This window comes from Trichechus manatus, unplaced genomic scaffold, assembly GCF_000243295.1.
Source record: "Trichechus manatus latirostris isolate Lorelei unplaced genomic scaffold, TriManLat1.0 scaffold00141, whole genome shotgun sequence".
Lineage (NCBI taxonomy): Eukaryota > Metazoa > Chordata > Mammalia > Sirenia > Trichechidae > Trichechus > Trichechus manatus.
In genome coordinates this window covers 4,873,887-4,895,050 of record NW_004444077.1, presented here as the reverse complement: position 1 = coordinate 4,895,050, position 21,164 = coordinate 4,873,887, and the positions used below count along the sequence as shown (strand labels likewise).

General features: G+C 44.7%; 1 protein-coding gene and 1 pseudogene across 1 annotated transcript in view; one reads left to right on the top strand and one right to left on the bottom strand.

The window, feature by feature from the left end:
- FAT3 (FAT atypical cadherin 3) overlaps positions 1 to 21,164 on the top strand; it is a 593,682-nt gene that overhangs the window by 530,697 nt on the left and 41,821 nt on the right. Inside the window, exons 15-18 of the mRNA XM_004385557.2 lie at positions 822 to 959; positions 1,917 to 2,060; positions 6,410 to 6,607; positions 9,183 to 9,981. Of these exons, the coding sequence (XP_004385614.1) occupies positions 822 to 959; positions 1,917 to 2,060; positions 6,410 to 6,607; positions 9,183 to 9,981 (1,279 nt within the window). The remainder of the gene's footprint in view (positions 1 to 821; positions 960 to 1,916; positions 2,061 to 6,409; positions 6,608 to 9,182; positions 9,982 to 21,164) is intronic.
- On the bottom strand, positions 3,441 to 5,260 carry LOC105756741 (40S ribosomal protein S12 pseudogene; annotated as a pseudogene).

The following is a 21,164-nucleotide window of genomic DNA, read 5'->3' as shown; positions in this document are numbered from 1 at the left end:
CCAGTTTCTGGTAACCACTAATAAACTTTGGTCTCTATGCATTTTCCTATTCTAGATGTTTCACATAAGTAGAATCATACAATATTTGTCCTTTTGCATCAGACATATTTCACTTTGCATGTTTTCAAGGTTCATCCATGTCGTAGCATGTATCAGAACTTCATTTTGGGGGGGACTGAATGATATTCTGATGTGTTATAATGACCACACTTTTTTTTTTTAAATCCATTCATCTGGTGATGGATGCTTTGGTTGTTTCCACCTTTCAGCTTTTGTAAATAACAATACATTCTTTACACATCAGAGGTGTACTTCCCCAGCCCTCTCTCCTTCCTGGACATTATAAGACTGTTTCCATACACAGAAATCCCAGCGTTACCAATGGGGAGCAGCAGACATTGGGGCAGTATGTTTGCTGTGTGGGAAAGGGGAACTTCCCTGGTTTTCTGAACACAGAAATGCACAGGTTTAGAAAATGCCTGACTCAGCAGCAGAGACCATTGCTCTACACAAATCAGAAGGAATCATGAAAGCACCCCTAACAGTTAGCTTTAGGCTCTGTCCTTACTGGCTCAAGGCCTGAGGAAAATCAGGCCTAACAAGCATCAGGCTTTAGGCAGTCAATAATTAACACAGACATAAAATGGCAGCTTCTGTACTGATGCTGCCCTCCTTCAGACAACTGATCATCTCTCCCACTGGGGCCAAGCTCCTAACCGTCAGAGCTCTGCCCATTTTAACAGACCTGCGACCCTGAGAATAAACCTTTTCTCTGTCCCTTGTGTTGAGTCTTTTCTTTGTTTTGTTTCTTTTCCATGAAGCTAATAGCAGAAGATGTGGACAGCCAGCCCAATGGACAGATTCATTTTTCCATTGTGAATGGAGATCGAGACAATGAATTTGCTGTGGATCCTGTCTTGGGACTTGTGAAAGTTAAGAAGAAATTGGACCGTGAACGGGTAAGCTAGTTTAAGCCAGTAGCTCCCTTCCCGTCCACGCCCACCTCTTCACTGGAATCAGGGATACAGGCCATGAGTATGAGTAGGAAGTTTCTACATTCTAAGCAATGAGAGTAAATAGCAATGGGCTAAAATACAGCATGAAGTATTTTGGGTTAGACCTTTCAAAGAAAGTCCACCAATTGATGCTGGCAGTTTCTTAGTTATGGAAGCTTTAAAGAAAAGGCAAATATGTGTCTTTGTGGATGGTTTGGAATTTGTTCCTTCCTGGAGCGAGGGGGCAGAAAAGTACCTTAAACATTGGGATCTTGTGGTTCTGGCTTCATTAGAAGCTTTAGCCCTAAGTGAGCAGATACCAAACAACCACCTCAAGGCATCCAGGTCAGAAAGAATGACCCAGAAGATTTTTCTGCCTGAGTTTAAACCAGGTTTCTAAGCATTTTCATTCTTGACCAAAAATATGTTTCTTCAAAGAGAAATTAAATATGGAAAAAGATGTCATAGTAAGATGCTGAAAAGCAGGAAGTCTTCACTGTGTGATATATTCCCATGATTTAAGAAGTATTACAATTGATAAATAAGACAGATTAGTGGTGACAATGCAAGAACAAAGGCCTAGTGTGATGGTTCCAGTAGAGGGAGGTGATTTTTACCCCCAGGGGACATTTGGCAATGTTTGGAGATATTTTTGGTCTTCATAACTGGGTGGGAGGTGCTGCTGGTAACCAGGAGACAGGGATAATGCTAAACATCCTAAAATGCACAGGTCATCTCCAAACAACAAAGAATGATCAGGCCCCAAATGTCAATGGTGCCAAGATTAAGAAATTCTGGCCTAGAGAAAGTGAAGATGGCTGATGTTTAACAAACCATTACCTGGTCCTGGGGTTCCTCTCAGTGTGAACAGAAGGAATAAGTGCAGCACTTCTTTACTGTCTGTGCTTTGTGCTTTGACAGGTGTCTGGATACTCCCTGCTTGTCCAGGCAGTGGACAGTGGCATTCCTGCCATGTCATCAACCGCAACTGTCAACATAGATATTTCTGATGTGAACGACAACAGCCCAGTCTTTACACCTGCTAACTATACTGCTGTGATTCAAGTAAGCAAATCTCGCCTACCAGACCTTACCCTTATGCACTCAGCCTCTTTCCTCTGCTGTGGTTTACTCATTATGGTTAACTATTATTTTTAGGTAGATAAATAGATAGCTGCCATTGAGTCAACTCATGGAGATCTTATCTACAACAGAGTGAAACGGTTCCCAATCCTGCATCATCCTCAGAATTGCTCGCATCTTGTGCCAATCCATTTCATCCAGGGTCTCCTTCACCCTTGTTGACCCTCTACTTCATCAAACGTGATGTCCTCCTCTAGCAATTGATCACTCCTGATGAGGGATCCAAAGCAAACAAGTTAGGCAGTGTTCTGTTGTGATCCATAGGGTTTTCATTGGGAAATTTTCAGAAGTAGATCACCAAGCCTTTCTTCCTAGTCTCTCTAGGAAGCTCTGCTGAAACCTGTCCAGCATAGGTGACCCTGCTGGTATTTGAAATACCACTGGCATAGGTTCCAGCATCATAGCAACACACAAGCCAACAGACAGGTACTCAAAAAATAACCCCATTGCTGTCAAATCGATTCTGAGTCACAGCAACCCTATAGGACAGAGTAGAATGGCCCCTCAGGGTTTCCAAGGAGTGCTGGTGGATTTGAACTGCTGACCTTTTGGTTAGCAGCCATAGGTTGCCATGCTCTTAACCACTGCGCAGCAGGGCTCCACCAGACGAGTGGTAGACTATTATTATTAGCTATTATAAACTCATCCTTTCGTAAGGCTGGTGGGAAAGGAGCCTGATTCTTTTCCCTCAACTGATTCGTAAACATAGATAAAACCCACCACTATTGGGTTCTTTCAGGTGTTGGTTGCTTTACATATATCATTCATCCTGACAATAACAATGTGAAGCAGGATGATGGGTTGCCCCCACTTTACAGTTAAAGGAGCTAAGGATCGGAGAGGTTAAGCAGCTCATCTAAGGTCATGTAACTGCTAAGTGGGAGGGTTAGGATTTGAACTCGGGTCTGTCTGCTGCAAAAACTATCTTCTTCCCATAATGACAGGCTGCCTTTAAGCAACCTTGTGCTATTCTGGCGGAGGAGGGAGACTGATGCAAAACATCTCATCAGTCAAAGGAAGATTGGGCTCCGGGTTAAAGCTGCTGCTCATTACAATTAATCTCCCATAAGCAATTTGTTTAACACTAAATCCACCTGCTCTTTAAAAGTAGACTAGGATAGAGTCATTTTCTACTAGTATTCTGCTGTCAGCGGGACTGACTTTTCCTCCCGTGTATTTTTTTATTTCAAAGATATTTCATGAGCACAGTACTAGGTGCTGAGCTACCTCCATTTCCCAGTATTTCTAGAAGCTGGAAGCCCAATTTCAGGAGGATCTGGAGACTCCATCCAGGAATATTATTCACGTGAAGGACTTAGGGGATGGAGACAAGGGTTGATACCCATGTCGAAGGGGGCCACCGATATTCTAGAGAATCAGCTCTTGCCTCAACTAATATGACCTCAGAATCACCCCCAAGGATTCCCAGGGCTTTGTGGGTGGAAGGTAAGATGAGAGGGGGCCAGGGCTTGAGAGGCCCCTTTGGAATAACCTTCAAGACTTTGAGTCTGACCATCCATAGCCAACTTCCTCCCTGTACCACTGAGCTGTCCAGGAATCAGGCTGGGAGGCAGTCATAAAGCAAGCAGCTATCTGCTTATTCCCACCCCCTTGTCAGCATAACCCAGTTCCTTCACCAGGGGTATTTTGGTTTTCCTCTCCTCTCTGATGCTTTCTCCAGCAGGTATGCATTCTTACCCCTCTCCCGCTCCCACAAAGCTCCGCTGGGGTCCTCACCTTCCTCCACTTCTCCTTTCCTCAGGTTGCGCTTCTCCACGACTCTCTCCCACAATGGCACTCTCTGCCTCCCACTACTTCCGTGTGCTTGCCCTATAACAAAAAGGCTTTGCGTATTCAATATTTGGTTTTACAGCATGCATCAGTCAGCCTGACAGATTGTTTTCAAAGGCACAACAGGAAGTCAGCAGTGAAAGAACCGAGAATCTCCTCCCCCTGAGCAGGGACCGTGTCTCCTATGTGGAGCGCCAGGCCTGTCTGTATCATATTTCACCCTTCTTTCTCAGAAGGTGACCCTGAGGGCACACATTTTCTCTCCCTCTTCCTCTCTTCTGTAGAGGAAATGGCCTTGATAGAGTGAGCAAACGAATCAATAAATCTTCTGTTTTGTGTGGTGCTGAGTATATTGTCAGTGTGAAATAGTAAATCTACACTGGGCTGACGTGGTCCCATGACTGATTGCAGGGGAAGTCGGTGCCTCATTCTTGATGAGCAAGAGGGCACTTGAGAGGAGGCGCGTAATAAGAAGGCTAAGAGGTCTTCTCTCTTTCTCCTTCAAAATGTGTTCCTCCCTTTTTCCAACCCAGAGTGACTTCCTTATATCAACACATTTTTTTTTGAGAGCCAAGTTTTTTATTTGTTCATTTCTTACATTTGAATATTTGTTGATGACATCCTTGGCCCGAGACTCTTTGCCATAGTCCTTAACAACCACACCACTGCAGCCAACTGCTTTACGGGGTTTCCCCTCTCTGTCCCTTTTGCAGAGGCCTAAGGCAGTGGTGATTCAGTGGTAAAACTCTCACTTTCCATGTGGGGGACCCAGGTTCATTCCAAGCCAATGTACCTCATGCACAGCCACCATCCCGCTGTCACTGGAGGCTTGCGTGTTGTTGTGATGATGAACAGGTTTCAGCGGAGCTTCCAGACTAAGACAGACCAGGAAGAAAGGTCTGATGATCTACTCCTGAAAATCAGCCAGTGAAAACCACATGCATCACAATCGTCCGATCCATAACTGATCGTGGGGATGGCGAAGCACTGGGCAGCATTTCGTTCGACTGTGCATTGGGTCGCCATGAGTCAGAGGACAACCTGATGGCAGCTAACAACAATAACAGCCCATTCCCCTAGTTTCTGATAGTCATAAACCTTTATCAGGTTGATGTGGTATTCCCTGTAAAGGGCCTCCACCAACTTGAAATACACAGGTTTAGCATAGTCAAATGCAAGCACGTAAGGATGGGCTTGGTGCTTGTCTAAGGCTTTGGTAGCTTCACAAATTCCCTGCGCTAGGCCCTTGTGGATGAGAGCGGTCTTCAGCACCTCTTGTAAAGCAGATTAGTGTCCATTACACCTCCCTTAGCAATGCCTTCCTCAACCATGGTGGTGGGTTGTGGGTGGAACCAAATATTGAATGTTCGCAAACTTTCAAGCTTTTGCACAACTTGGAGGTAGCAGGGCAAGAGCCCAGCACATGGTTTTTAGAAGACTAATTCAACACATAAAACTTGAGTGTGCCTGCCCCACGCATGACTCCCTTCCAAACTTCAGTGTATCATTGTCTTCATTTCTGTGACCCAAGCCCACTTACTCCTAAATCAACATCATTAAAAGGTCTGAACTGATAGAACAGACTTCAGGCCCAAGCTGTGGTCATGCTAAAGTCTAAACAGAGTGGGGCAAGAAAACCAATGCCTGAGGCACAGAGGAATTTAATTTGGCATTTTCTAAGTGAGGATAACCTTGGCCCCAAGAAGGAGTGATAAAGAGTCTTTGTGTTTCCATATGGCAGAAAAGGCAGAGAGGTTCTCCAAAATAATGTTTACATAATCAGTTGCATCAGGGCTTCCAAAACATCTGATGAAGTTTAGGATTTTCTTTCTCTGCATTCTCAAGTTGAGAAATATTCTACCCCTCTGCCCTTTCCTCACTAAACGGGTCCAAACTGTAAAGCCCATTCTCCACCTGGCACATGCCTTTGTATATTTACTATGAAGTTGCCAGCATATCCCCCCAAAAGTCCCATGTTGTGACATTGTGTCACGTTGTTGGGCCTCAGCATAACTATGTTGTGACAAGTGTGAGAAAGTGCCTTCCCATCCTGGCAGGTAGATTTTTTCCTGGCCTGAGAGGATTTTCAACAAGGTCACAAAGGCTGGTGAGTGTCATTTATTCGCAGAGCTGCTCAGGTCAGCTCAGGGTATTTTGAGCATATTGAGGACAAGGTGAAGCCCAAAACTATCCTTGGAACTTACAAACCCTTTCAGCACAAGCCCTTTTAAGCTGTATTTTCACCTGCAGTTTATTGTCTCATGGAGCAGTTGCGGGGAGGGAGCCAAAGATGGAAAATACAATGCTTACAGGCGCCAGCATGTTTTCAGAAGACAAGATAATATCACAGGGATTCCCTTCTGCTAAAAGCCCTGTTTCCTAGCACAGCACTCCCAGCCAGCAATGATGGGTTTGTGTTTTTTTAAAATGTGAATAGAGGTGTAATTTTATCTTCCTTTTTAATATACTCTTTTATGCAGGAAAATAAGCCAGTAGGCACCAGCATTTTGCAGCTGGTGGTGACAGACAGAGACTCCTTTCACAATGGGCCTCCCTTCTCATTCTCTATTTTGTCGGGAAATGAAGACGAGGAGTTTGTGTTGGACCCACAGGGAGTCTTGAGGTCAGCTGTGGTCTTCCGGCACACGGAGTCCCCGGAATATGTGCTGTGTGTCCAGGTATGGTCTCATTCTCTGTCTGCATCGGGCTGTCTTTCACTCCTGCTTGCTTCTGCGCCCATTGGTTGGTTTTTCTATGTTGAGCTAGTGAACATAATTCATTACCGTGCAGGAATGTTCCCCTTTTAATCTCAAATTCAATTTCACACCAATAAAAGCGGCCTCTCTGTGTGAAATTGAACAGGAAGGAAGGGAGGCATCATCGTTCAGGAGGGATGTTCCTGTGCCAAGCAGACAGTCACTGAGCTTAAGTCGGCATTCTGGAAATTCCTAGGGTTCTAATTGGCCCATAAAGACAACTAATTGTCCAAGGCTTGCTGCTTTGAACAGGGTATTATTTGTCACATTAGCCCAATTGAGGAAGGGTCCCATCATTGTCTTAATGTGCTTAAGCCATATGGTGGCCTTTGCTTTTGAAGAAACTTCCACTTGGTAGACCTCCCCAAATAAGACCAACATGAACCAAGGACTCAGCTGGCAATGACCTTGAGAAGGTGACCCACACTCCCCACATTTCAGTTCCTCAAGGTCTTTGTGCTATGTGAAATGAATAGTATAGAGGGGCAAAGGTGACAGGTCTTGAAAGGGTATAGGTAGGGGCTGGAAATGAGAGAACACCAAAAAGTTCCCATGTATGAATTTTACCCATACCAAGATTGGAGTCCCATCACTGAAATTGAACGACTTTTTTTTTCACCACAATTGCCCATAAAGGACAGCCTAAACTCATTATTAATGGTGGTAATAATAACAATAGCAATTCTTCATATTTCTATAATACTTAATTGTATACGTTATCTCTTTTGGTAAGTTATGTCTTACCCCACTCCGTGAAATCTCCCAAATTAATGACTTCTGGTTCTGAACATGTCAATGAACCCCTCCATTGCCATCCCCGCCTATGTAAATAATTTTATAGCACAAGGTAGGTGCTCAGAGGCAAGACTCTATCTTTAAAGCCTTCTCACAGAAGCTATTATAGTTCTTTGCATATTCTGTCTAGTCGTTAGAGACAAAAAGGTTTGACATCTCAGACTTTGGAATCTTCTTAGAAGGCTTCCTCCCTCTAGTCCCTCCTGTTACACTTCCAGCAAGTCCTGTGTTTCTTTCCTCATGAGGTTCCTGTCTTCATCTGTTACAGTCCCTCTACCCCTGCCCCGCTTTTGTCCACATCACCCCATACTAGTACTATTGCAGGAGCCTTCTGGGCGATTCCTGTAGCTTCAGCCTCATTCTCTTCTATTTCTTCCCTAAACCCTTCAAGATTAATCATCCCACTTGGATTCTGTCATTCCCCTAAACGAGGGGTCAGCAAACTTCAGCCTGTGGGCCCAATCCTGCCCTCAGCCTGTTTTTGTAAATAAAGTTTCATTGGAACACAGCCTTGCCTATTCTTGCCACATATTGTCCATGGCTGCTTTTATGCTACAGCAGCAGAGGTGAGTAGTTGCAAGAGAGACCAAATAACCTGCAAAGCCCAAAATATTTGTTATCTAGCTCTTTACAGAAGCAGTTTGCCAACCTTTTCCCTAAACTAAAACCATCTATGGCTGCCCTGTGCCCTGAAAACGTGTGGCCCACAGGCTACATTCTGGCCCAGACTGTTGCAGATTTTGAATGCCAGTGCTTTTAGCAGGCATCACTCTCCAGTCTTTCTCAGGCCACAGGCCCATTACTCTCTGTCACTTGATACCCAGCAGCTACACCCATTTCTGTCACCTTTCTGACCTCTGACATTTGATGGGGCAACTTCTCATCTATAAAATTCAAACCCATCACTGTCTTTAAGGCCCTCCAGGGTTTGATTTCAAGTTCAACCTAACTTGCTAATGTTATCTTCTTCTGCATGAACTTTCCCTTTCAGCATCCCTGGTTCACATAATCCATCAAGTAAAGCATGTGGTGATGTAATGATGGGAATAATAAAAATAACAATGATCACATTGACTATCATGTTTAAATTAAGTACTTTCTATGGGCCAGGAAAGATCTGTTTTAACAGTGGTGGTTCTGTCAATTCTTATATAAAGATGGAAGGGAAACAGGTTTTTTTTCAAGCCATATATTTTTCCTCTTGGTGTACTGTTTTTTATTCTAACTATTGATATGGTGCAATTTCCACTTAAATAATATTGTTTTTTAAATGGACAGGAAGGTGCTATCTGGGCCAATCAAAAGTCATGGATTCAACAGAGAACAAAGATTCCTCCCTCGAGTGGGAACACTGCTTTGTGAGGTCTGCCTGTGCTTTCTGTCCAAAATTAAAACAAGGCCAGCCTGTTGTGGGCATGTTGGGTCTTGTAGCACCTTCTGTCTTCCTTCCTTCCTTGTCTACCTCCCACCCAGCTTTATTGTGTTGACACATTTTATTGTTCATAACAAAGTATGCATATGGGAATTGAAGGTGATAAATATTCCTCTTACTTAAAGGCACGCCTTCAACGGTTTATAGAAGAGTGGCAGGGGATGAAGGAAGAAGCAAATGTGGTTCAAGGTATGGATGTCTTCTGAGGGTTTTTATAACTATTGTGACTTTGTCTTAGCTCTTTGCCTTTCCCCCTCTTGGTTGCTTTAGGCGAAGGACTCAGGTAAACCCCAGCAACTTTCTCATTCCTACATTCGTGTGCGGGTCATCGAGGAAAGTATCCACAAGCCCACCGCCATCCCCTTGGAAATTTTCATTGTCACCATGGAGGACGACTTTCCTGGTGGGGTCATTGGGAAGATCCACGCCACAGATCAAGACGTGTATGACGTGCTCACGTTTGCCCTGAAATCGGAGCAGAAAAGCTTGTTCAAAGTGAACAGTCATGACGGAAAAATCATCGCCCTGGGAGGCCTGGACAGCGGCAAGTATGTCCTGAACGTCTCGGTAAGTGACGGCCGCTTTCAGGTGCCTATCGACGTGGTTGTGCACGTGGAGCAGCTGGTGCACGAGATGCTGCAGAACACCGTCACCATCCGATTTGAGAACGTGTCCCCTGAGGACTTCGTGGGGCTGCACATGCTGGGGTTCCGGCGCACCCTGCGGAATGCAGTTCTCTCCCAGAAACAGGACAGCCTGCACATCATCAGCATCCAGCCTGTGGCGGGCACCAACCAGCTGGACATGCTGTTTGCAGTGGAGATGCACAGCAGTGAGTTCTACAAGCCAGCCTACCTGATCCAGAAGCTGTCCAATGCCCGCAGACACCTGGAGAATGTCATGCGCATCTCCGCCATCCTGGAAAAGAATTGCTCGGGGCTGGACTGTCAGGAGCAGCACTGTGAGCAAGGCCTGTCTCTGGATTCCCACGCGCTCATGACCTACAGCACAGCTCGCATCAGCTTTGTGTGTCCGCGTTTCTATAGGAACGTACGCTGCAGCTGTAACGGTGAGTGCGGTGTAGAGCGCCTTCCTATCTCCTGAGACTTTAGGAGACTGGGTTGCTATTCCTAACACACAGGCATTCATTCATTCACTCATTCAATAAAATATTTGTTGACCGCCTTACTACGTGCCCAGGAGATCCTGAGTGGCACAAATGGTTAAGAGCTCAACTACTAACTGAAAGGTTGGTGGTTCAAGCCCACCCAGAGGTGCCTCAGCTGACAGGCCTGGTGATCTGCTTCTGAAAGGTCACAGCCTTGAAAACTGCATGGAGCAGTTCTACGCTGAACACATGGGGCCTCCATGAGTCGGACTTGGCTCAACAGCACCTAACAACAACTTTGTGCCAGCATCATGATAGATGCTGGGCTAACAGGGGTAGACAAGACAAGCTCAGGCCCTACTCTTGTGGAGCTTGTAGCTGAGTGAGCTGTACAGACATACAGACAGGAAAGCTCAAGTCCATGTGGTATTATTAGAGGAAATACAAAGTCATATGGGAAGAACCATTTCCTAAAAGGAGTATCCTCTAAGGAGAGATTAAGGATAAGCAGGAATTATACATGTGAAATAAGGACCCCAGGTGGTGCAAGAATTAAGCCCTCGGCTGCTAACTGAAAGACTGGTGGTTCAAAATCACCCAGCGGCCCCACAGGAGAAACAAACAGCTGGTGATCTGCTCCCATAAAGATTACACCCTAGGAAACCCTACAAGGCAGTTCTGCTCTGTCACATGGGGTCGCTAGGAGTTGAAAATCGACTCGAAAGCACCTAACAACAACAATTCATACTAGCGACAACAACAGACGTGAAGAGGGTTAAGGAGGGAGAGTGTTTCAGGCAGAGGGACAGCGTATGTGAGCAGGGCATAAGGGCAAGAAGGAAACCTACACTGAGGACACTGGAAGGAGGAGGGGAGTGATGACAAAGGAGCCCGTTGAGCAGGCCCAGTGGCCACACAAGGGCCATTAGCCAAGATGAAGAATTTAGAGATTATCCCAAGGCAGTGGGAACCAGTGACAGATTCAAACTGAAAAAGTGACAGGATCAGATCAGTGTTTTACAAAGAGCGTGTTGGCTGCAGACGGGAATGGATTAGAGGGACCAGACCAAAGGCAGGGAAACAAGTTGGGAAGCTGTTGCAGAGGGTAAGGGCAGTTCAGTCTGCTTCAGTGAAAAACAGAGGTCAGATGTCCGGGAGCACAGTCAAGGGATAGATTCAGCCCTGTGAGTGGCAGAGATGGACAGGTTCGTGCTTGTTGATGTAACTACAGTCATTGAACCTTGACCTTTGCTAGTCAAAGGCCATGGCTATGCAGGGTCGCAGGCTGACACCATTCACTGAGAAGCATTGGTCTCCATCAATTCACTGCCCTCTGCTAAGAAACTTGTACACAGAATTTCCTCTAGCCAGTGTGAACTTGACCCCAAGGGACTGTGACCAGAAGACAGGCCATTTGTAAAACATCCTTTTAGGTAATTGAAGACAGGTGGGGCCCTGGCCTCTTCCCTTGTAGAAAGTTCTTGGTTGTAGTTTGGAGAATGAGCTCATCCGAGGAAGGCCCCAGAGAGCACGGCGCTCTCCAAGAGACGTTTTGGCAGTCTCGAAGCAGCCCAGAGAAGTGCCAGCCACTCTGTGGGTAGTAAATTCTGCTTGTGTTTTTACCAGACAGAGGCCACGATGTCCAGCCCTGTTGCATATGTAAATGAGCTCCCAAATAGCTCATAGCACGCATGCTAGGTGAAATGCACTTCTGGCAGATGTCACCAACGTGGAATTTATGGAGTGCCAGCTGTCCGTGCCTTACCTAGATTTCCTTTGTAGGCAAACTGATTTATGCACCAAGCTCTGCTAGGGCGTTAGTGCACCGACTCACAGCAGGGTTCAGCGGAGGTTCAGGACAGGACAGAGCAGGCCTTGCAGGAGAAACTATACCCGCAAGTTAATCCTTGTGCTCTGAGAACTCATTTCATTCAGCAAAGATCTGTGGAGGCAGCAGTGTCCCAGGCACTGAAGATTCAAAAGTGAAAAAGACACAGCCCCTGCCCTTAGGAGCTTGCTGTTGTGAAGTCAGCTTACAACTACCTATTTGCTGTAATGTTGTTGCTGTTAGCTCCTGTTGAATTGGCCCCAACTCATAGTGACCCCATGTGTTACAGAGTAGAACTTCTCCGTAGGGTTTTCCTGGCTGTAGTCTTTACAGAAGCAAATCGCCGGGCATTTCTTCTGCAGCACCACTGGGTGGGTTCGAACTGCCAACCTTTTGATTAGCAGCTGAAAGCTTTCTGTGATATTGGTGCACCAGAGACCACCTATGTGCTGGGTCTCCAGGGTTCAGTATGAGTCCATCAAGAAGATACAGAGGGCAGGCAGGCTTTGCAGAATTTCTTTGAAGGAGGAAATTAGAGGGGTAAATTTTATTGTGTGGAGGCAGTGGTGGTTCAGTGGTAAAATTCTCGCCTTCCATGCAGAAGATCCAAGTTCGATTCCTGACCAACACATCTCATCCACAACCACCACCCCTCTGTCAGTGGAGGCTTGCATGTTGCTATGATGCTGAACAGGTTTCAGCGGAGTTTCCAGACTAAGACAGACTAGGAAGAAAGGCCTGATGATCTGCTTCTGAAAGTCACCGATGAAAACCCTATGGATCACAATGGCCCAATCCACAAGCAAACATGGGACTGGCGCAGGTCGTGACTGCATTCCGTTCTCTTGTGTATGGGGTCGCCTCGAGTTGGGGGCTGACGCTAAGAACTGATAATAACAATTTTGTTGTAGATAGGAGGACTTGCCCTGCATTTTGCAGAAGACAAACATTAGTATCAGTATAAGAGACTAATGTTTTAAATGCAATAAATTCTAAGGTGATGTCCTTGCTCACTACTCCTGTTGTCTAGTCCCTATAAACCTTTCTTACTCTCCAGAAGTCCAGAGTGCCAGAGGTTTCTATGATTCTGTCACTGGTCATCCCAAGAGAAGGCCTTCTGGGTTTAAAAAGTGAGCAGTTGCTCAACAAGAGCTTTGCACAGAGTCAGGCCAAGCTCTCGGCTCTTCTCACCTTCAGTCACTCATATAATTAAGCTGTAGAATAAAATACTGAATTTTAGTGGTAAAAGGACCTCAAAAGATCCTCTGGCCCAGCCCCACCTTCAGCAGGTGATGTGTAATAATCTTCATTTTATAAATGTGGAAGCTATCTGCCTTGCCCAGTGTCATACAACCGGTGAGAGTGACTTGCTGATTCAGTAAAGGTTCATCCTGGGCCCTTCCTTTGTTATCTGCATCTTAAAAATAGGGACTCTCCCATTTTTTGTGTGAATCATAACCCCAGTGCTGTGTCATCTGTAAGAATAACCCCATTTTCCTGGCAGACTTATTGCCAGCCTTCCAGTACAATCCCAGGAAGGCAGAGGTTCTCTCCGACTCCCGTGTGTATGGGGCTTGCTAGAAATACCCATTCCTGAGCCCCACACTCAGAAATGGACAACAGATGTAAGACAGAGCCTATGAGTCTACCTATGTAGCCTGGGAGACTCTGATGCTGATGGAGAAATCAGCCTCTGAGAAATCTCATAGGAAGGTAGGAAGGGAACGATTTCTTCCTCCAGGTTCGGGGGACAAGTTCTTAGTTGTAGTAGTAATAGCTGTCTTGCATCATCTCAAGTTTCCTCTGAAATAAAAATTCAGTGAAGAATGATAAATGATAGCATTAGGCAATTTCAGGCATCTTCTTATTTATTGGAAAGGAGAGGTAATTTAATTCAATAAATGGTCCCGCCCCAACACACACACACAGACACACACAGCTAATATTGGCTGCGCCCCCCTGAGACACACACACACACACAGCTAATATTGACTGCTCATCTGTTTACCCTGGGAGGTCAGCAGATTCATTAAATGGACTCTCCCACCACTTGGTAGAATAATTAACATGATAAATGAAAGTAGCTGCCCATTCTGGACCCTATAGTAATGTTTATACAGAGTTGGCCTCAATAATCTATCCTCCTCCCAACTTCCAACTCATCTTTTTCTCATGCAGATTTTTTGGGTCCAATTACCATCATTAGCATCTTGAACCAAAATGCTGAGTTGCTTTGACAAAATGACAGCAGACTTGAGTTTCAGTGCCAAATAGGCTCATTCAGTTCCTCCTACGATTGAGCATCATGTTTGAACAGAACTTAGAGAGAAAACCAAGCTCTGATGCCGCAAGATGGCGTCTAGTGAAAGCACAACACTAGCTTAAACCAGTGGGGAATGATAGATACACCGGAGCCCCTGTAAGTGAAGTGAGAGGAAAGGGCACCAGCGGCAGCCTCTGGGGCTGTGCTGATTGTCCAGTTTTGAAAATTTTCATTGATTTTCAAAAGTCTGGTAGAGACATATATCAAAAAGGAGACATTTGTCCAGGGGAATGGAGCCCCAGTGGGACCAGTGTGTTTATGACAGTGATGGTGGAAATGGATATCTGGTTTGTCAACGTTTTTATTCATATGGAGCACAGAATGGAACCTAGAGCTCCGCATAAGATGATTTGAGCATTTACCATGAGTGAAGCATTGTGCTAGACAGAGATGAGCAAAGCAGCATCCATGCCCTCAACCAATGGGATGACAGATACCCAAAAAGTAACTATATGATAACTATATGACACGGTCCTAAGGGTTTGCTCCGGGTACTAAGAGGAGCACTGAGCACTAGAGAAGATGATAGCAGAGCTAGTTCTGAAAGGATGCCTAGAATTAGGTAGGTGATGGAGAGGGAAGTCCCAGGCTGAGGAGCCTTAGTCTCAAGGGATGGAGGTGAGAAAAATGTGCAGTTACTACACAGATCAAAGCAGAAACAAACATAACTGATATTGACTGAGCCCTTACCGGGCACTGTGCTGTTTTTCACAAGTATGTAATTGCATTTAATCCTCACAATAATCCTAAAGAGTAGATGTCATTAACCTTGTTCAAAAGTTGAAAAAACTAAGAATTGTAAAGGTCAATTGACTTGATCAAGGTCACAGAGCTAGTAAATTGTAGAAAACCAGGACTCACCCTGGTTTTACTCAAAACAGTCTTACTCACAGCATTTCTGAGCCACTGCACCTTTCTACCTCTGCACAGATTTGGAATTCATTTGGGAGTCATCCAGAAATCCTGTTTGTTGTATTCCTGACACAGGAATTCAGCAACTGTTTGAATACTAGTGCCAAGAGCTCACTACCTCACAAGACAGCCCAAAGTCAGCCTCCTTGTAATGTCACCCAGCTCTATCCTTGAGAGCCACACAGAACCCGACTCATCTAACCCCTCCTTGTCCAGCTGCCCTCCAGACATCTAAGGATGGTTGTTACGACCCCTTGAGTACCCTTTTCCTAGCCAAACGCCCCAAGTTCCTTTGCTCCTTGGCTGTAAACAAATAGGTGCTAAAAGAGTTGTAGCTGACGTATTTGGGGCACAGAGGAGGCATAAAAGAAGGAATCATCAGTTCTACTTGGAGAAGTCCAGGATAGACACTGGGTACAGTGAAGCTTATCGTACTGGGTCTTTTCCAGGCAAGAGATGCATCTTAAGCAGAGAGAGGAATGAAGAGAAAGGACCAGGGACTTTGGGCACTCCTTGGTTTACTCATTCACTCGGCAGTTAATTACTGAGCATCGCTTTATGCCAGGCCCTATGCAGGGTGCTGCAGAGACAATGGTGAACAAGGCTGGGGATGCGGTCCCTATCCTCATGGAGTCTATAGTCTAGCATGAAACAGCCGTGTGCTCTGGGCAAAAGACAAGGAGTGCAGTTGGACTGGAGGATAGGAAGTTAAGGACAGTCCTGGGGAGGAGTACCACAGGACAGATGAACGGGGCCTGATGATAGAAGGCCATGATAATGTACTTCTAATGAGTACAATAAAATAAAATGATGAAGTCTTCTGTGAGGCAGTAAGCTGCTTAAAACTTGGCCATTATGAGTTTTTCAAAAGCAGAAAAAAATCTGAGATTAGGTTTGCACTTGGGCTGGGGTTCATTAATGCTAATTATCTGAGGAGCACGCCAACAGCCCCAATCCTGGTGGTTTTGAATAACTCTCAGTGTTTTCTCAGAATCTTAAACACATTTTGCCTGCAAACTGGGAAGTTTCCATGTTTCATTCATAACAAATATGTCTGTATAGATCCCTCATCTCCAGCACACATGAGTCCCAAAGTGCCAGGAGGTATCCCCACCCTAGTGGTGGTAGCAGCTTTTCAGTGTGTGAATATTCCTTTAAATATTCCACTGACACACAGCTGCCCCAGAGAGGATGTCCTGAATGAAACTGCCCTCAGCCCGAAATCATCCAGAGAATAGAGCTGAGCCAAGCAAACACCTTTCCATGTGATTCTGTGCTTCTGGGAGAGCCCCAAGAGACCACTGCAACGCAGAGACCTCAGGATTTTAAGTGTAAAACTTCTCACAGGCCATGAATTAAGAGGGGAGCTGATAGACTTCCATGACATTTGCCAGAACTTGGCATCTTGGCAAAGCATGGGAATTCAGGGTGTGGAAGGTTTGCAGTTAGTGATTGGGTTCTTCAGTGTAATGTGGCAGGGACACAAATCAAGAGACTGAGTCAGCTCAAAGTGGCGGCGATCCTAACTGTAGCTAGATACTGATGTGTTGGCTAAAGGCATAGACTTCATCCAGGGGGCTGTGGGAATGCTGGGGAGGTACAGGGGAGAGTTATAAAAATGCTACTGAGACCTTTCCAAACTCTCAGGAGGATCGTCTTCTTCCTGCATATTCCAAAGCTCTGAAGCTTCTGCTCAAGGGAATTGCTTATTGTCAACTGTCAACTGTTAACAGTTGGAAGATCTTCTTTCAGAGAATGGACACGCTGTGTGCCACATATCCCCTGGTGAGGGGCTGTATGAATAGAACCTCTCCACCCAAGACAGAGAAGGTGGGGAAAGGTGTATGCGTCTGCACGTGCCCTGTGACGCAAATCAGTTAAGAAGCTCCAGGCCTTCGTTTATGCCTTCAATGCACACAGTATTTCATATCATCTTGAAATCTCTAAATCATAAATTTGACCAAGAAAAGAAAAGCAAATAAAAGATTACACGTGTGTTCAGGTCTCTGTCTTGTTGCTAATTCAAGCTAGTGTCTCCAGTTTTGAGACTTTGTAGTAATTTGTTTTAATATAAAACCTTTTTCTTTACACATTACTTTCATATACACTACCCCATTTAATTCTCAGAGTTCTGTGAGGAATAATCATTCTCATTTTTCAGAAAAGGAAATTGACACCCTGAGAGGCCAAGTGGTGTGTTCCAGGTCACACAGTGAATAAATTTGTTGTTGTTGTTAGCTACCATCATGTCGGCCTCCAATTCATGACAACCCCATACACAACTGAACTAAGTAATGTCCGATCCTGCACCATCTCCACGATCAGTTGCGGATCAGACCATTGTGATTCAAAATCAGGGTTGTCGTTGGCTGATTTCTCGGAAATAGATTGCCAGGCCTTTCTTCCTAGTCCATCTTAGTCTGGAAGTTCTGCTCAAACCTGTTTATTATCATAGCAACACACAAGCTTCCACAGACAGACAGGTAGTGGCTGCGCATGAGGTGCATTGACCAGGAAATAAACCTGGGTCTCCTGAATGGAAGGCAAATGAGTAAATAACCAGGGTTAAAATGCAAGTCTTCTCTTATCAATGCAGCCCTCTTTCCTATTACACCATCCCACCTTCCCAAGAGAGCCTGGGAACAGACCTACCTCTGCCTGCTTTACATTGTGACATGAGCTAAAAGCATCCGATCTTTCCGTCCTTCCCTGACATAGAGCAAATGGCATCAGTCGATTTGATAAAGTGGGGCCCTTCTTCCTCAATAGCCACCATGGCACTGAACTGATGGATGTTTGGAGATGCTAAACACAGAGGTCTTGAAGCCCCCACTGCCTGAGCTATCACCAAACACAGCACAAGTTAATTAAACCTGTATTAGTTCATTATAGTTAATAAAATAAACTTCCTCCCAGAAGCCAACAGGAGTTGACACAGTTGTCTCTTAACTGTACTTCGGAGCTGATGAGGCGCTTTCTGCCCCCAGAGAGGAGATCTTTTTGGCTCTTAATAATAATAGGTGTATATTCTTCCCTGAGAACGGAATGACATAAACATGTAATTCCTAAAAAGACGTTAAATCCTTAGCATCCATTTAAAGCATACTGGATTTTATGTGGCTAGAGAATTTAGGGCTTTGGCTGGAAAGAGACCTTGTCCCCAGGCCAGTGTCCCCAGAACCCAGGCCTGAATACATCTGAGGCCAAGGAGTACATGACATTGCTTAGGGTTGGAGCACAAAGCTCAAGTCCCTTTGGCAGTGTATATTTCAGGAAGGACTTAATTACTTATGATAGTTTGTAGAGAGGAAAGGACTGTAATAGTGGATACATTGTTGTTTGTTAGCTGTCAGGTCGCTCTCCCCTCCAACACATGGTGACCCCATGCACAACAGAACAAAGGATGGACCATTGTGATCCACAGGGTTTTCCTTGGCTTATTTTTGGAAGCACATCACCAGGCCTTTCTTCCTAGTCCTTCTTTGCCAGGAAGTGCCTCTGAAACCTGTTCAGTATCATAGCAACACACAGCCCAGCACTGATAGACAGGCAGTGGCTGTGCATGAGCTGCATTGGCCAGAAATCAAACCTGGGTCTCCTGCATGGAAGACGAGAAGTCTGCCACTGAACTACTAGTGCCTCAATATGGATATAGGGAGTATTTAGCTTTGAGAAACCTGTTTTTCAATAACTAGAAAGTCTTTCTCGACTCAGAACAGACTGTGGTTTGTACCCCATGTACACATACACCTGCCCCAGGTGAGGAGGTTGTAACATTTAGGCTAACCTCCAAACTCTAATCTGCCTTGCTATTTCTTTGAGCCACAAGAGAGTGGATCATGAGCAGAGAAAGCTGACAGCAGCAGCTGGAGCCCAAATGTTTATTGCTGCATACAGCCCAGGCTGGGACATGCAAGAAGGCCCCAGAGGATTTTTAAAGTATAGAGTGACAGTTCCCTTGCCAGAAACTGTCCCCTTTACCTTAAAAAACCTATTTTAAAAAAGAGAGAAAAAAAACCTGTCAAAGTCAATGGCTGCTGGAATGAATATAAATACACATTGATACATATGTGATATTCATATTAATATGTTGTTAATTTTACAATATGCTTATAACAATTATGTTAATGTATAGTTGAATGTAATATTTTATATAGTCTTTACAGTTTTTGTAGTGGGAATTAGATCTAACAATCCATTAGTTAGTGACTGGGATTGAATCATTTGATCTGCTATGGGTTATGACACAAGGACAGAAGAAGAAAAAAAGCTGTGAGTTTCAGCTCCAGCTGTTGTTCTAAGTGGCTTTGTGCTTTAACCCGAAGTAGGAGACATGGGTGGTGAAGTGAGAAGCCCTGTGTTAATTATGGGGGCAGGGCTGATGGTTAGAGAAAGGTCAACACATGTGAATAAAAGGTGGTGGTGGTGTGTGCTGTTGAGTCAATTCTGACACATGGAGACCCTACAGGACAGAGTAGAACTGCCGCGTAGGATTTCTAAGACTGTAATCTTTTTCTTTTTTTTTTAATTTTGTTTTGTTGTTGAGAATATACACAGCAAAACATGCACCAGTTCAACCACTTCCACATGTACAATTCAGTGACCTTCATTACATTCTTCAAGTTGTGCAACCATTCTCTCCTCCTTTTCCAAGTTGTTTCTCCCCGATTAACATAAAGTCACTGCCCCCTAAGCTTTCTATCTAATCTTTCAAGTTGCTGTTGTCACTTTGATTCCATACAGATAGCTCTTAAAAGAGCATAATGCTCCACATCTTTCTCCCAGCCGAGCACTTAACCACTGCACCACCAGAGCTCCTTTGAATAAAAGGTAGAAGTACTCAAATGCTGGCTTTGTTTCAAAATACAGCATTTAGCTTTCATTGCAGCTATTTAAAAAAAAAAAAAAATACGTTGCCATAATTCCTGAAGGGAAAGTAGCCTTGCCATCATAGGTCGGAAATTATCTAGCCCTTTTTCCCCTTAAAACTGGACTTTTGATAATACAAGGTTTCTTAACAATGCAGCCATTATATTCAAGCAGAACAAACTATGAATGTAGTTTATATAGCTGTATCTCAGAAATGTAGAAATTTACAGAGAGGATATCCTTAGGCTGGTGTCATGGATTGAATTGTGCCCCCAACTTGGTAAGGCCATGATTCCCAGTACTGTGTGGTTGTCCTCCATTTTATGATTGTAATTTGCCTATGTGTTATAAATCCTAATCTCTGCCTGTGGTTAATGAGGCAAGATTAGATTATGTTAAAGAAGATTAGGGTGGGATTGTAACACCCTTACTAAGGTCACATCCCTAATCCAGTGTAAAGGGAGTTTCCCTGTGGTGTGGCCTGCACAACCTTTTATCTTACAAGAGATAAAAGGAAAGGGAAATGATCAGAGAGGGGGACCTCATACCACCAAGAAAGCAGCTCCAGGAGCAGAGTGCATCCTTTGGACCCGGGGTTCCTGCGCAGAGAATCTTCTAGTCCAGGGGAAGATTGATGACAAGGCCCTTCCTCCAGAGCCAACAGAGAGAAAGCCTTCCCCTGAAGCTGACACCCTGAATTTGGACTTGTAGCCTACTCGACTGTGGGAACATAAACTTGTCTTTGTTAAAGCCATCTAGTTGTGGTATTTCTGCTATAGCAGCATTAGATAACTAAGACAGCTGGTTAAAATAAAAAGAAAAAAAGGCATGTGCATGGAATGGAAAGTAACAGACTTCTTCAATACATAAACTACTGAGTCCGTGTCTAATTAGAAGGTGGTGCCCAGTTCATCCAAAAGTGGCATCTATTTGATAGGATGCATTTTGTGATTCATTTATACACATTGCCACCTGCATGTGGCAGAGGTTAGCTTTGGGCTTAGTTTGCATTTGTAGCATATACTACCTTGTCATCATCTAGGAGCTACCTAGAAGCATGCAGGCCATCAGAAACGAACGGAAGCCATACACGGAGACAGCTGAGCGTCAGCTGGTAGAGTTGTGAACTTACTGTGAGTAAACATGAAGACATGCACGTGGCTAAGGCACTAGCTGTGGTTGGGTCATTGCTATGAAACACAGTTCCTTTTT